Source organism: Hypanus sabinus, chromosome 7, assembly GCF_030144855.1.
Source record: "Hypanus sabinus isolate sHypSab1 chromosome 7, sHypSab1.hap1, whole genome shotgun sequence".
NCBI classification, from domain to species: Eukaryota; Metazoa; Chordata; class Chondrichthyes; order Myliobatiformes; family Dasyatidae; genus Hypanus; species Hypanus sabinus.
In genome coordinates, this window is record NC_082712.1 from 121,578,185 (window position 1) to 121,592,044 (window position 13,860).

Below are 13,860 nucleotides of genomic sequence, written 5' to 3' on the forward strand. Positions count from 1 at the left end.
AGGATTTGGGGGCCCACACTAAACTTCTTCAATCTTCTGAAGTGAAAGAGGTGTAGTTATGCTTTTTTCCCCACACAGCTGGTATGTACAGACCGTATGAGATCCTGATGACTGTGACTTCCCTTTGTTAGGTCAACCCTCCCCACCCCCAATAGTAGTCAAAGTTGTTGAGGGGGATGGCCACAGGGGGTACTCTGCACTGGCTCCTGGATCCCTTTCTCCTTCCTGACTGTCATCCTTTTTCCTGAGTCCTGCACCTTGGGTGTAACTACCTCTCTATATGTCCAAAATATCACCCTTCAGCTTCCTGAATGATCCAGAGTTCATCCAGTTCCAGCTCCAACTCCTTAATGTGGATTGTTAGAAGCTGCAGCTGGATGGACTTCTCACAGTTGCAGTCTTCAGGGACACTGGACATCCACCTGCCTTCCCACATCCTGCAAGAGGAGCATTCAACTATCCTGTCTATGGTCCTAGCTGAGCAGATGTAAAGAAGGGAAGGAAAGAAAAAACTTAACTTGGAGCTTTTCTTTAGATTTCTCTGATTGAAGCCTCTCTACTCAGAAGCCTGGAAGGGCTGGAGCCTCAATGTGACCACTCTGTCTCCGCCCACTCAGGAGACAGCCGCTGCAGTTGCCACCAGCTTCCTTTAATTTGCTCTCGCCGTTTGGTTGCTTGTCATTCTAAATTGCTGTGAAACTCTGCTTTTAAAATCTGAATCTCCATCCTAAATAAAAGATAGCTCTTTAACGCACTCCCTGCCATGGATTGTCCAACTCAGAGAAAACTAGCAAAAAGCTCTGCTTAAATCTTGAATGTGGACCTGACTGACTGAAGGGTAGCTCTTTTCTCACACTGCCTCTTGCTGATTGGTCACTCTTCAACTCAGAGAAACTGCCGCGAAACTTCCTTTAAAATCTTGATCATCGACTTGATTAAAAGGTAGCTCTCTAATGCACTCCCTGCCCTGGATTGTGCCTTGTGTCTTCCTGGTCTTCATTTTCTTTGTACAAATGTTTGCTTTTCTCCTTACCGAGTACTTGGATAAATTTGTGACCCTCCTTTTAGAACTCATCAAAGTACATGTTTCAGAAGTTTTTTGTGTTGGAGCACACGGTGTTTACTGTTAAACTTCCAGTGTCACGGAGTGTACAATTTATTTAAAAGATTAGCTTCAGCAATCTGCTGTTTATTATTAAAGTTGTCACATTTAAATTATACAGAAGGAAGATTCAAAAAGTTGAAATCTAAAGAAATTTAGTAAAGAACACATCTGATTTGAAATTCCTCTTGACAGGAAGCTTGGCACTCCTGTTTGTGAAACTGTTTTCTCTTCACAAAGGAAGCCTTTGAGTTTCAGAATTTCTGAACTGTTAGCTGGAATGCATGTAGCGTCTTTCAATGGGAGATTTCATTCAAATGGCTGTCTCCTCTGTGTGCTGTTTGTGTTGCTGTTGGACCTGGTTGTGATCTCTCTTTGAATGTGCTTACAGCAATAAGAAGTGCACTCTGGAGGTTGATTGCAGACTGAGCAAACAGACTGTACAAAGTTGCAGTACAAACTCGTACTGCCACATACTTGCTGGTATGTGCTAAGCAGAAGGCAGACAGCTTCCTGTCATTTGCAAAATCAGACTTTCCTGACATCTTGGCCAACCATCTCTGGTTTTCAGCAAGAGTGGTGGAGTTGGAGGAGAGTGCTCACTTCACAGCTGGTATAAACAAACAAATAAATGAAACTGTGTGTATTTAGTTCCTGTCATGAACTCAGGAGAGTCAGAACATAACTTAGTTTATACATACACAGCAGATGGTTACAACAATGCTCAAAATACTCAATGCTCCTGATGAAGGGTTTCAGCCCGAAACGTCGTCACTTCCTCCTCCCATAGATGCTGTCTGGCCTGCTGAGTTCTGCCAGCATTTTGTGTTTTTATTTATTTCCAGCATCTGCAGATTCACTCGTGTTGCCTTTGAATGCTCAAAATATGGTGGGTTTGGACAGGATTAGCATACCAGACAAGATTGTGGTCTTTGATAACAAACCAGATCTCCTCAAATTAATTGGTATAGCTGCTGGCATGCCTTCTTCATAATTGCATTAATGTCTGTGTCCAGGAAAGATCCTGTGAGATGTTGGTTCCCAGAAACTTGAAGCTGGCACCCTTGAATGGTGTGTGTTCTCCCAACTTGCCCTTCCTGAAATCCACATCAGAATCGTAATCTGGTTCAATATCACCAGTATATTTCATGAAATTTGTTGTCTTTGCAGCAGGAGAACAATGCAATACATAATAGAAAAAAAATGTTATTTACAGTAAGTATATAATCGATAAATAAGTAGTGCAAAAATAGAAATAAAAAATAGTTCATGGTTATAATATTAATTCAGAAATTGGATGGCAGAGGGGAAGAAACTGTTCCTGATTCATTGACTGTGTGCCTTCAGGCTTCTGCACCTCCTTCCTGATGTAGCAAAAAGAACAAGGCATGACCTGGATGATGGGACTTCTTCATGACGGACAACACTTTTTGGAGGCATCGCTCCTTGAAGATGTCCTGGATAGTACGGAGGCTAGTGCCCATGATGGAGCTGAGTAGGTTACCAACTCTTTGCAGCTTATTGCAATCCTGTGCAATAGCATTCCCCACCCCATACCAGACGGTGATGCAGCCAGTTAGAATGCTCTCCACAGTACATCTGTAGAAATTTGCAGCATCTTTGGTGATATACAAATCCCTCAAACTCCTAATGAAATATGGTCGCTGTCATGCCTTCTTTATAGCTACAAAAATATGTTATATCAACTCTATGGTCTTACTGAGAGAGTGCAAGGTTGTCGCTGTGAGACCATTCAATCAGCCAATCTATGTTGCTCATGGTAGACACCTTCAAAAGGCGGTGCCTGAAGAAGGCAACATCCTTAAGGATTCGCACTCTCTGGGGCATGCGCTCTTCTCAATACTAGCATCATAGAGGACATACAGGAGTCTGAAGATGCACACTCCACATTTTAGGAAGAGTTTCTTCCCCCCACCATCAGATTTCTGGATGTTCCATGAATACTCCCTCACTATTCCTCTTCTGCAGTATTTATTTATCTATTTGTTTATTTATTGGTGTGATTTATGGTAATTTTTTGTCATCCACTGTACTGCTGCCACAAAACAACAAATTCCACAACACAAGTCAATGAGAGTAAACCTAAATATTCTAATTTCCTTCCTTCATTGGGCCATAGCCACACCTTCACTAAATGAGCCCTGAAATGCCAAAAGAGTGTGAACTCACAGATTGATTGCTAATGTCACAACTAGAATTAGAATCAGAGAATATATTTAGACAACCAACTGCAATATCAAAAATAACTGCTTTCTCACAGTTATGCAAGTCGTCAGTTATTATCAATGGCAATCCTTCTATTGATTTATATCACTTCCAGTTAAATGCTGCCTGTTCTTCAGTATTTCCTTGAGCTTTTGTGATGAGGATAATTAAACGTGGTAGTGTATTCTACTTCAAGCATGGGTTTTGTTTCCTGAGTACAAAACCTCACAATAAGCTGAGGCACGGTCTCAGTGTAAAGATTCAAAGTACATATGCAGTATATTACTCTGAGATTCATCTTCCCACTGACAGCCATGAAACAAAGAAAACCATGGAACCTGTTCAAAGAAAAACATCAAACCCCAGCATGCAAAAAAAATCTCACAAACGGCAATAAAACAAGCAAAAACACAGAGTATAAAACAATACATCTCAGTTTAGTTCAATCTAGAGCTGTGCCGTTCATTATCTGCAGGCCTCACCGAGGAGGGACCAGAAACCAGAGACACATCGTAAAGTGAACTACAGAGTTCAATGCACAAACCGTGTCGATTAAACTCTGGACTCCAGCAGCATAGAAAGAAAGGGAGAAAGAGACCATTTAAATGCAGGGACCTTCCCCAGGAGGCAGCAGATGTGAGGGAGAGAAACACCATCACTGCAGACGCCCTCCTTTGGTTGCAGTGAGTGGGAGGCTGCTAGATAGTGCTGAACACCCGCTCACCTTCCGTTCTTGCCTCGATGATTTCATTCTTCCTCCTCACTTTAATTGGTGAAGTTGTCAAGAAATTGAGTCAGTCATGGGCTTGTGCCCCATCTCCAAGCTTCTTGGCCTTGAGGCCACATATTTCACTTGAAACCTCACTGAACTTCCTTGGAGATAGCAAGGTGCCAGATCGCTCAATCGGCTGGAAAACACACCGCCAGAACGTAGATCACAGGCTCCAACAGTAGCAGAACCAGACTTGAAGGAAAAAAGAAGATGTGAAAGAAGTAGATTCGTAAACCATCTGAAACATTTCTCCTTTGGTTGCATTATTTGCTGGTGCCATCTTCTTTCAGTGTACAGTTGGACATCTCTTACACAGAGCCCATTAAGGCAGAAGTAAAAATATTACATGAGTTTGACGTTCACGCTGTTTCAGCAGTAAGCTAACCATCTGCCTCATGATGGGCGGAATATGTCAAGGTGGTTTGCTTTTCCATCGAACCTGCTAACATAATGGTTCTTTTGGTTCTCTATTGGCCCACTCATTCCACCTAACAGAGACAAACTGGCTGACTGACTTGTCACAACAATTCCCTTTTTGTTTAAACAAATCAAAGATGACTAACAACTGATACTTTAGCAGTTATCTTATGCCTATTCATTAGGGATATTATATGACCCAAGCTGTAGTAATGGAATAATCCTTGGTGCATCAGGACTAAATCCAGCTGTTTCCTCATTTGCACATTTGAGATCTTGATGCCAATTTTCCAGGTTTCTTCTACTCCTACAATTAACCATTAACCATTGAAAGGCTTAGTTCCAGTTGCAGCTTTAGCTTCAATTTGAAGGGACCCTTTTCCCACATGTTACAATATACCTCAGCTCGAATTAACTACCTTGTTTTTGTTTCCCCTGGTACCTTGGAATAAATACCTACAGGGTCCCGGGGATCCTTGGCTGAAATCAATTGAGGGTTCAGGTAGGCTAGGTGGGACTATGATCAATCAAGCAGGAAACCAGCATGAACACTGGCTCTGTTTTACAAGTCAGATGTAAAAAAAAAGTCAGAATTCTCAGAAGAATGCAGGAAGATCACTTGAAAATTCGGCAGAGCATGAACAGATGGAAATTAATCCCAGTCTGAGTGAGGTGATGCATTTTGGGAAGTCATCTAGGGAAGATGTATGCAGTAAATGATTCGAATTGACTTATTATTGTCACATGTACTGAAATACAATGAAAAGCTTGTCTTGCAGACTGTTCATACAGATCAGATCATTACACAGTGCAATGAGGTAAAACAAGGTAGGGTACTAACTAAGGAATGTTGATGAGCAGAGAGAATCAGGGATTAAATCCATTGTTCCTGAAAGTGGCAACATACTAGGTGGCTGGGGTGGTGAAGAAGGAATAGTGTATGCTTGCCTTCATGTGTCAGGGCAGAGAATATAAAAGTTACGGTATTATATTGCTCCTTTGCAATACCCTGGTTGGGTCACTCTTGGAGTATTGGGTGCAGTCCTAGTCACTAGAGAGAGAGAGAGAGAGCCCAACTCACTGGAGAGAGTGCAGATAATGATTCACCACGATGTTGCATGGATTAGAAGAATTTAATTGTTGGAGTAACTGGATAGGTTGACCTGCTTTCCCTGGAGGGAACGAGGTTGAAGGGTGACTGTATAAATTACACAAGATTACGAAAGGTGTAGATAGGGTAGATTATCAGAATATATTTCCCATGGTCGGGGTATCAAAAACAGGAGGGTATATTTTAAGATGAGAGATAGAAGTCCTTAAGGGCTCAGAGAAGATGATTTTTTTTACATGTAAAGATTGATATCTGGAAGGAGCTGCCAAAGGGAGTGGTGGAATCAGATACAATTACAATGTTTAAGAGCTTTTCAGACAGACAAATAGGCAAGTCATATCCTTCAACGGTCCTAATGTGGACAAATAGGATTTGTGTCGAAGGGGAAAATGGTCAGTATTGATGTGATGTGCCAAATGGCTCATTTCTGTGATGCAGAGCTCTATGACTGGAAGAGGTTTTAGAGTGTTTCTTCTAGTCCGGTACCTTCGCACCATTTGTATCCAATGAAGAAGAGAAATGTTCTTAAAATAAAAATATTGCATACAAACTGGGTTGACCAGCGTCATTTCCATATTTGAATTGTGCAAGTTTTATTAGTTGGTCTGGAGATAGTTAATTTACATCTTCTCTTGCAGAAAGTTGCAGTAACATCTGGAATTCTACAGCAAGATTACTGCTGATGAACCTCCCTCAAAAACCCCTTGCTCACTTGCTCATTTTCTTCCCTTCCAGTGGCGACCATTCCTTCCTGAAGTGAAGTTTGAAATTATCGATTCACCGCACATCTCTCTATACACAGGTAAACGCCACCAGTTCCTTTTCTCTTTCTCCTTGTGAAGGTCCTTCTGTGTGGAATTCTTGAGAGTTGGATGATAGCAACAACATTGCTTTTTAATAATAGTGTTCCCAAACCTGGTCTCCAAGATTTTTGCTCAAGGAAGCTGCAGTTTCCTTTCTGACTTAAGGTGTGGTGAAATAGAGTATTAAAAGAGGAAGATAGATACAGTCAACAGTGTACTAACTCATTGAGATATGCTGGACATGCATTGGTCCATGAAGACAGGATTATCATATAGTTTCCTTCCAAACCATCAAAGATAATAACACAGAAGGAAGTATTTTGGCTCATGTAGGTTCCAGAGGAATTATCTCTTTTATTCCCATACCTCTCTCCTTTTTCCCTCAGCTCCTCTCATACATGCCCGTCAATTCTTCTGTCATTAATCTATACAGCGGGGTAATTTACAGTGGCCAAGTAACCTAACACATCTTCCGGACGTAGGAAGAAACCGGAGCATCAGTAGAAAAAAACGAGTGGTCTTGGACAGAACACAAAAGTACCACACAGACTGTAGCGAAAGCCAGGACTGAATCTGAGTCCCTTGAGAGTCCTGAGGCAGCCCAATTAAGTACTTAATGCATGTGAGGCAATTGGCTAAAAGTGAGCTTGAAACTATTGTCACTTGTCCTTAAAAGCTGGCCAGCCATTCAGCAACAATTAAAGCCTCTGTTACAGGCCTTCAAATAGAGAGGTGAGTTGGTATCAAGATTCAAAATCAAATCAAATTCAAGTTTAATTATCATTCAACCGTACATGAACGCAGCGGGATAAAACAGCATTCCTTTGGGGCCAAGGTGCAAAACTTACACGGCACATCCAAAATAATGAGCAAAAAATATAGTCACACAATAAAACATATATATAGTCCAAGTCCCTGTTACACAGGTCCCACAAATTGATGGTACAGATCCTTGTAGTACCATCAGAATGGCATGAGCTGTAAATACTGTACTCCACTTCCCTCAGAGTGTACTGGAAACCCTGTTATGTAGTGAGCACTGAGGTCTCATGTTTGTGTATGAGAATCCAAATGAATCTCCATCGACCATGCTTGTCTGCCTGATAAGACTGGTAGTCTCCAGGTCTCCAGATAAAACAGCCAGGTTCAGCATGGGTGGCAGGGAGACACTGCAGGAAGTGTTGGGCAGAAAAGGAGGAACAAAGCTGTCAGACTTCAGGTATTTATGATCAGGGTGGTACCTGGAGAGCTCAGCCGAAGATGCAGTGGTGTCGGAGGACCTGCTCTTTGGCCGCATTGAAACTCTTTAACTTCTCCGGTTCCATGAACAGTAATGAACCAGCCCTTCTCTCATTACCTCACCCAGTTCCGGTAATGAGAAGCTTTGATTATCCCATGTTGAAAAGAGAACTTACCTGAATGAAGATCTACCACTTTCTTTAATAGTTCTCACCTGACTGTTAGACTGTTGTACCAACTCTATTAAAACCAGAAAAAAGGATGGAGTCTGGTTGAACGGCTCTACTCCTGACTTAAATCTGTCCGTGAGGGTTAATATTGTCCATATTTTACCTTTGAGATAATGTTCATCAAACAGTTACATACTTACTGTGCAAAAGTCTTAGACACACACATACATATATACACAGAGAGCTAGGGAGCATAAGGCTTATGCATAGTAATGTATTTGTCAACGTGGAGCGGAGAGTGAATTTGTAAATCTGGCGGGAGCAAGGGATGTTGGGAATGGCGAGGGTGGAGAGCTGCTGGAGGGGTGTGGGTCAGGTGTCAGAGGAGCACCAGGAGCATGGGCAGTGTGGGGGCAGGCACACCCAGCCCTCAGATACCAGGCAAGGTCATTTGATCGCAACAATTGGTTTATCATTAATTACAGAATGCCTCTCTGGTGCTTCCCACTCCCTCCCTTCTCCCTTCCCCTTTTCCCAAACATGATTCTTCTCTCCCTGCACCCTTCCCACCCTCAGTACACATAGAGACTCATATCAGAATCAGGTTAATCATCACACACATATGTCATGAAATTAGTTTTTTTGTGGCAGCAATCAGGACAAAACATAAAATTGCTACATATATATGTGCCTAAGACAGTTGCAGGATACTCAATGGATGTTTTAAATTAAGTCATTGTTGTTCTCAACCCAATATTGGTATATACATCAATCAGATAATTCTAGAACGAATAGGATGGGGCCTTACATCTCTTTTCCATGACTTCAGGTGATTAAGAAACCCTGTGTCCTGTCAATACGTCAAGTGAAGCAATTCTCCATCTTCTATTCCCATCTGATTTAAGTATAATTAGTTCAATATTCTATTCACCAGCTTAGAGTTGTTCAGTAACTTCCTCCCCATTCCCTCCTAAAAATATATTACAAAATAAAACCACAGCAGAAGTGTATTAGTTCTAAAAAGATCAGCACGCTTAGCAGATTTCCAATTTAAAACTATCTTTCCAGTTGCATGAGTGAAGAAATACATCAAATCATTAGTAAAAAGTAAGGTAGTACTCTGAAATCAATTATTATCTTGCATCTTTGCAAATAAATCAACCCTGCTGTTTTTTCTGATTGCAGTTACTAGAGGATTAGGCATTTCTGTGTTTCTTTTTAGTTTAAATCACAAGTCAGATGGTAAATAGACTTTGCTAATCTAAATTCAACAGAGTTTGGAAACATCTGACTTTCCTATATTGCCCCTCCACCCCAACTCTCCATCACACCACACCCTCCTTGATCACACTGCTGTGATAAAACATTTCCATCTATATCATATATAGATAAAATCTAGAATGATGAGCAGATTGGGTTAAAAGGTGGTTAGATGGGCACTGATTGAAAAGGAACGTGAAAGGCTGCTGCAACATTTGTCTGGTCACTTCTAATAGGTTACCTGCATTGCTAATAGCTCTAAAGTTATAATGACCAATGAATCATTTATTATTCCACAAATCTGAAAAGTCTGAGGCCCTTGAGAAAACTTACAGTCATATAATGTTGGTTTTCCCAAATGGGAGGATGGCAGTGTCCCATCGTGTTCAGGTCTAAGACTGCTTCAGCTCATTAAATACATCAGTGAGTTGGACAACCTGGAGTAATCATGTCAAAATAAGATAGGAGGTAATAAATTAAATGGTAAAAGGATTATTGATAAGATAAGGTAATGCTGCACTTTGGTTTAAAAATGGAGCATACTCAAAAAGGAAGAAGGCTCGTTGCTGTGAAAGGTGACTTGTCAAGGCATTTCCTGCAAAAAGACCTAACAAGCTTATAGACTTTATTTCAAGAGTTGCAAAATATAAAGGTGTGTGGTATACCTACATAAAACCTCAATAAGTCTTTGTGTGGCTTGTTTTGTACATCATTGGGCTCCAGGGAATAAGCAGGATGTTAGGGGAGGTGTCACGGTTTCACAGGGATGCTGCCTAATATGAGAAAACGCAGAGAGAAGATTTCTGTTCATTAGAACAGTCCCAGCTTTGCTGCAATATGATGGAAGTTGTTAAAATTCTGAGAATGTAAGATAATTTAGAAGCAGATTGCTACCAGCAGTGGAATGTAAAATGAAGGGCCACAGATGCAAATAAATTGTGGGAGATTTAGAATGGTGCACTAAAGTATTCGTTGTCATACTATAATATGCAGATTTACCTTTTTATTGGAATAGAATCTTAATTGTAAGCACAATAATTAGATTAAATGAAATTTAAGTCCATAAAATCCTTGTTTTCAGGAAGCTTTCTCTTGCACTTTGAAAGGATTTGAGACAATTGCAATGCTCTGCTCTCAGTGCATTGGAGTCAGTTTCCAATTGACCAGTTTACTTTACATAATTGAACACTGAAGGAAGGAGAAACTAGATTAGTCATTAGATTACCTCAAAACAATCTATCCACCAGAGTCTTATGTTTTCTGAGATGATTCCCACTTAGGTGTGTTATTCTAGTAGTCTGCCATTTAGTAAATGTGCAACACATTTGACATATGAGGCATTATTCCTTCTTCTATATGAAGTCGCGTTGCCCTGGGAGCTGTTATTTCTATTTGACAGCCCTACAGTTTGTTTCTTTATTTAGAATCAAAATTGTACAGCACAGCCCTTCAGCCCATTGTGTCCAAGTCCAACTTCTTTTTGCCAAACTTCACAAAATTCAAACTGTAGCTCAGGGACAGCAAGGAATAGTTGTTGCAGGCACTAGAGTCTGCAGGCATTTGACTCTGAAGCAAAAGAAATGCAAACACACACAAAATGCGGGAGGAACTCAGCAGGTCAGGCAGCATCTATGGAAAAGAGTAAACATTCGGTTCCAGGTTGAGACCATTCTTCACGACTGACAGGGAAGGGATGAGATGCCTGAATTAAAAGGTGGGGAAAGGTGTAGTGTTCTCATTCAGGTGTAAGAACTCTGAATTAAACACCGAGGTAAACCGTAGTCAATGAAGCAGGATCCCAGTAAGATTAACCGTTTATTGTTCACTCTTCCACATTAACATATGGTGAAAACTGTTGATAAAACAATACAAAATATATACAGTATTTGTTTCCTTCTTGACATCACATTTACATCATAAATACTTGCAAAAGTAAAACTACAAACTATATTACATTGAAGTACAACATACAGTCAGAATCCACCTATGCCATCAACTGGCTTTAAATACACTTCAACACAAACTATCCAGCAACTCTTTCAATAACAAAGAACATAAACTTTATCAACCGTCATTACTTTTAACAGAATCAGCATTCAACATACCGATTATCTTAGGAACTTACGGTGTTGCTTCTATGATGTTTCTTAGTGCATAGAAAGAAAACTTTTCTCACGCTGATCCTGCACACACAAGCCCCCTCCTTCTTTATATAGAAAATAATTACAAATGAATTACTGAAGCGAAAATATAATAAATTAAATGAATGCCTTAAAGGTAACACAGAAGGGAAAGAGACTAGCTGGAAGATGATAGGTGAAGCTAGGTGGGTGGGAAAGTCAAAGGCTGGAGAAGAAGAAATCTGATAGGAGAGGAGAGTGGGCCATAAGAGAAAAGAGAATCAGAATCAGGATTATTATCACCAGCATGGGGAATTAATAGGCAGGTGAGAAGAAGTAAAAGGTCAGAGTGGGTAACGATGGGGGGGGGGGGGGTGTGGAGAGAAACCGATATTCATACCATCAGGTTAGAGGCAACCCAGACAGAATATAAGGTGTTGCTCCTCCACCCTATTTAGCTTGGCAAAATATGACTGTTAGGTCTTTTTGGATCGACACGTCAGAATGGGAATGGGAATTAAAATGTTTAGCCACCAGGAAGTCCCACATGGTGCGGAGGTGCTCTACAAAGCATTCCCCCAATTTATGACGGGTCTCATCAATATGAGGGAGGCCGTATTGGGAGCACCGGACACAATAGACAGCCTCAGCAGCTTCACAGGCGAAATGTTGCCTCAACTGGAAGCCCTGTTTGGGGCCCTAAATGGAGGTGAGGGAGGAGGTGCAAGGACAGGTGTAGTTCTTAGGCTGCTTGCATGGATACATGCAAAACAAACTGTTGGTGTTGCAAAGAACGGGGCGAACCCAAACACAGGACATTGACACAGAGGTAGCCTAATCAAAAGAGTGTTTATTAGTAGTTACAGGGAAGGCCGGGGAGCGAGGATTAGGTAGAGGAAAACTGAGGAAGGCTTGACCAGGGATCGAACCTGGGTCACTACGGTGGGAACACGGCGTTTAACCACCAAGCCAACGGAGAGTGTAGGCGGGCGGCAGAATGAGGCAGAGCAGGGATGCAGACCAGAGTGCGAACGTGGCTTATGGAGAACAGCAGCCGGAAGGATGAACGGGAAGACAGGCAGCATGCCATGCTCTTATTAACATGGATTGACAGTTAACACCGGAAAACAGCGCGGGAACAGAACTTGGAGTACACAATTCTAAGCGGTGGAGAGAGAATTAACACAAGCAAACAACACGAGTGAACAGAGGAGCAGAGACACAGGCCATTGCTGGAGCTGAACGGCATACAGGAAACAGGTGGCAGGCAACACTTAACTTGACACAGAGTGTTAAATGGAAAGGCAAACAGCAGACAACACTTCGTGACACAGGGCGTTGCTGGAGCTGAATGGCAAACAGGCAACAGGTGGCAGGCAACACTTACCTTGACACAGAGCGTAGAAAGGCAAGCGGCAGACAATACACAGAGAGATGGAGTTACACAGGTAAACCTCAGTACTGAAGTAAAACTTAGAATACACCATTCTAAGCGGCTGGGAATGTGAATTACTGCACTGGCTGAAGCAACGGTATGGCAACGAGTGGATGCAAAGCCGGGGATTTTATGCAGCAGGTTTGGAAGAGAATCAGGTGCCGCAATCAAGGAGCCCAGGAGAACATGGGGTAAAAGGAATTAGGATAATAAGAGGAATTAATGGTCGGGACTGCAACAGTTGGAGGAATTCAGAGAGTCAGGCAATATCTGTAGAGGAAATGATTGTTACTCCAGTGGCTTCTGGACTTGTCAGCCTTGTTTAAAAGCAGCTTCTGAGGAAACACTGATGAAATTTGACCTGGCCACTTAGACCCTTCAGAGTGGGTACAAATTTTAGATGGATAAGGGTTATGCCTTACACTTTGGGCCAAGAAGTGATGTTTAAATTGTTCTATGCTCAACAACTTTGCAACTATAAAATGACTGACGATGAGAAGCTGCTGATGCTGCAGACCCAGGATTGAGAGGCAGCAAATGTAAAACCAAATGACCCCAGGTGATGAACTCCTTTGGTTGATCTTCACAGATGAATAGAAAGCTATTATTTGAAACTCTCTTCCCAAGGACAAACTCCCATTTGTCTCCAAGCTTCTAATGTAAAATCCTTCATTCTCACAAAATTTTTGACATCCTTGACTTGATCCAGAAGATCAGAACATTATCTGACAACCACTGGAAGATGAAAATACTAGTCAGTGCCTGAATAGAAAATTCTGTTAAATCATTGCAACATTCTGCAAGACAATATCCTGAACATCTCTCATGAGTATTCACCATTCTTAGCCCCATGTTGGTAGGACTCTATAAACCATTTAGGATGAATTGCTCTGCAATGCGGAAGCGTGATGCAAAGTATTGGAATTCCTTGGATGGTGGCATCCCTTCTCTTAGGATCACTGACTTCTGGGCTAAACATTGAATTGTTGATAGGTCAACAGTTCCTGTCAAAAATCGAGGCTACCAGACAAAGCCATTGGTGCATCCTGTGCTGCCCCAGTGGAGGAATGTAGCTTATCATCAATGCACATCACTTCTTCAGGTTTTGGGTATTATTCCAGTTACCAAAGACCAATGGATGAATGACCTCACAGAATGGGGAATAAACCAATCTTTGGAGAATGTCTATCAGATGCTTTTTATTC

General features: G+C 41.6%; 1 protein-coding gene across 1 annotated transcript in view; it reads left to right on the forward strand.

The window, feature by feature from the left end:
* b4galnt4a (beta-1,4-N-acetyl-galactosaminyl transferase 4a) overlaps positions 1-13,860 on the forward strand; it is an 819,684-nt gene that overhangs the window by 621,646 nt on the left and 184,178 nt on the right. Inside the window, exon 9 of the mRNA XM_059975496.1 lies at positions 6,364-6,430. Coding sequence (XP_059831479.1) covers positions 6,364-6,430 — 67 coding nt within the window. The remainder of the gene's footprint in view (positions 1-6,363; positions 6,431-13,860) is intronic.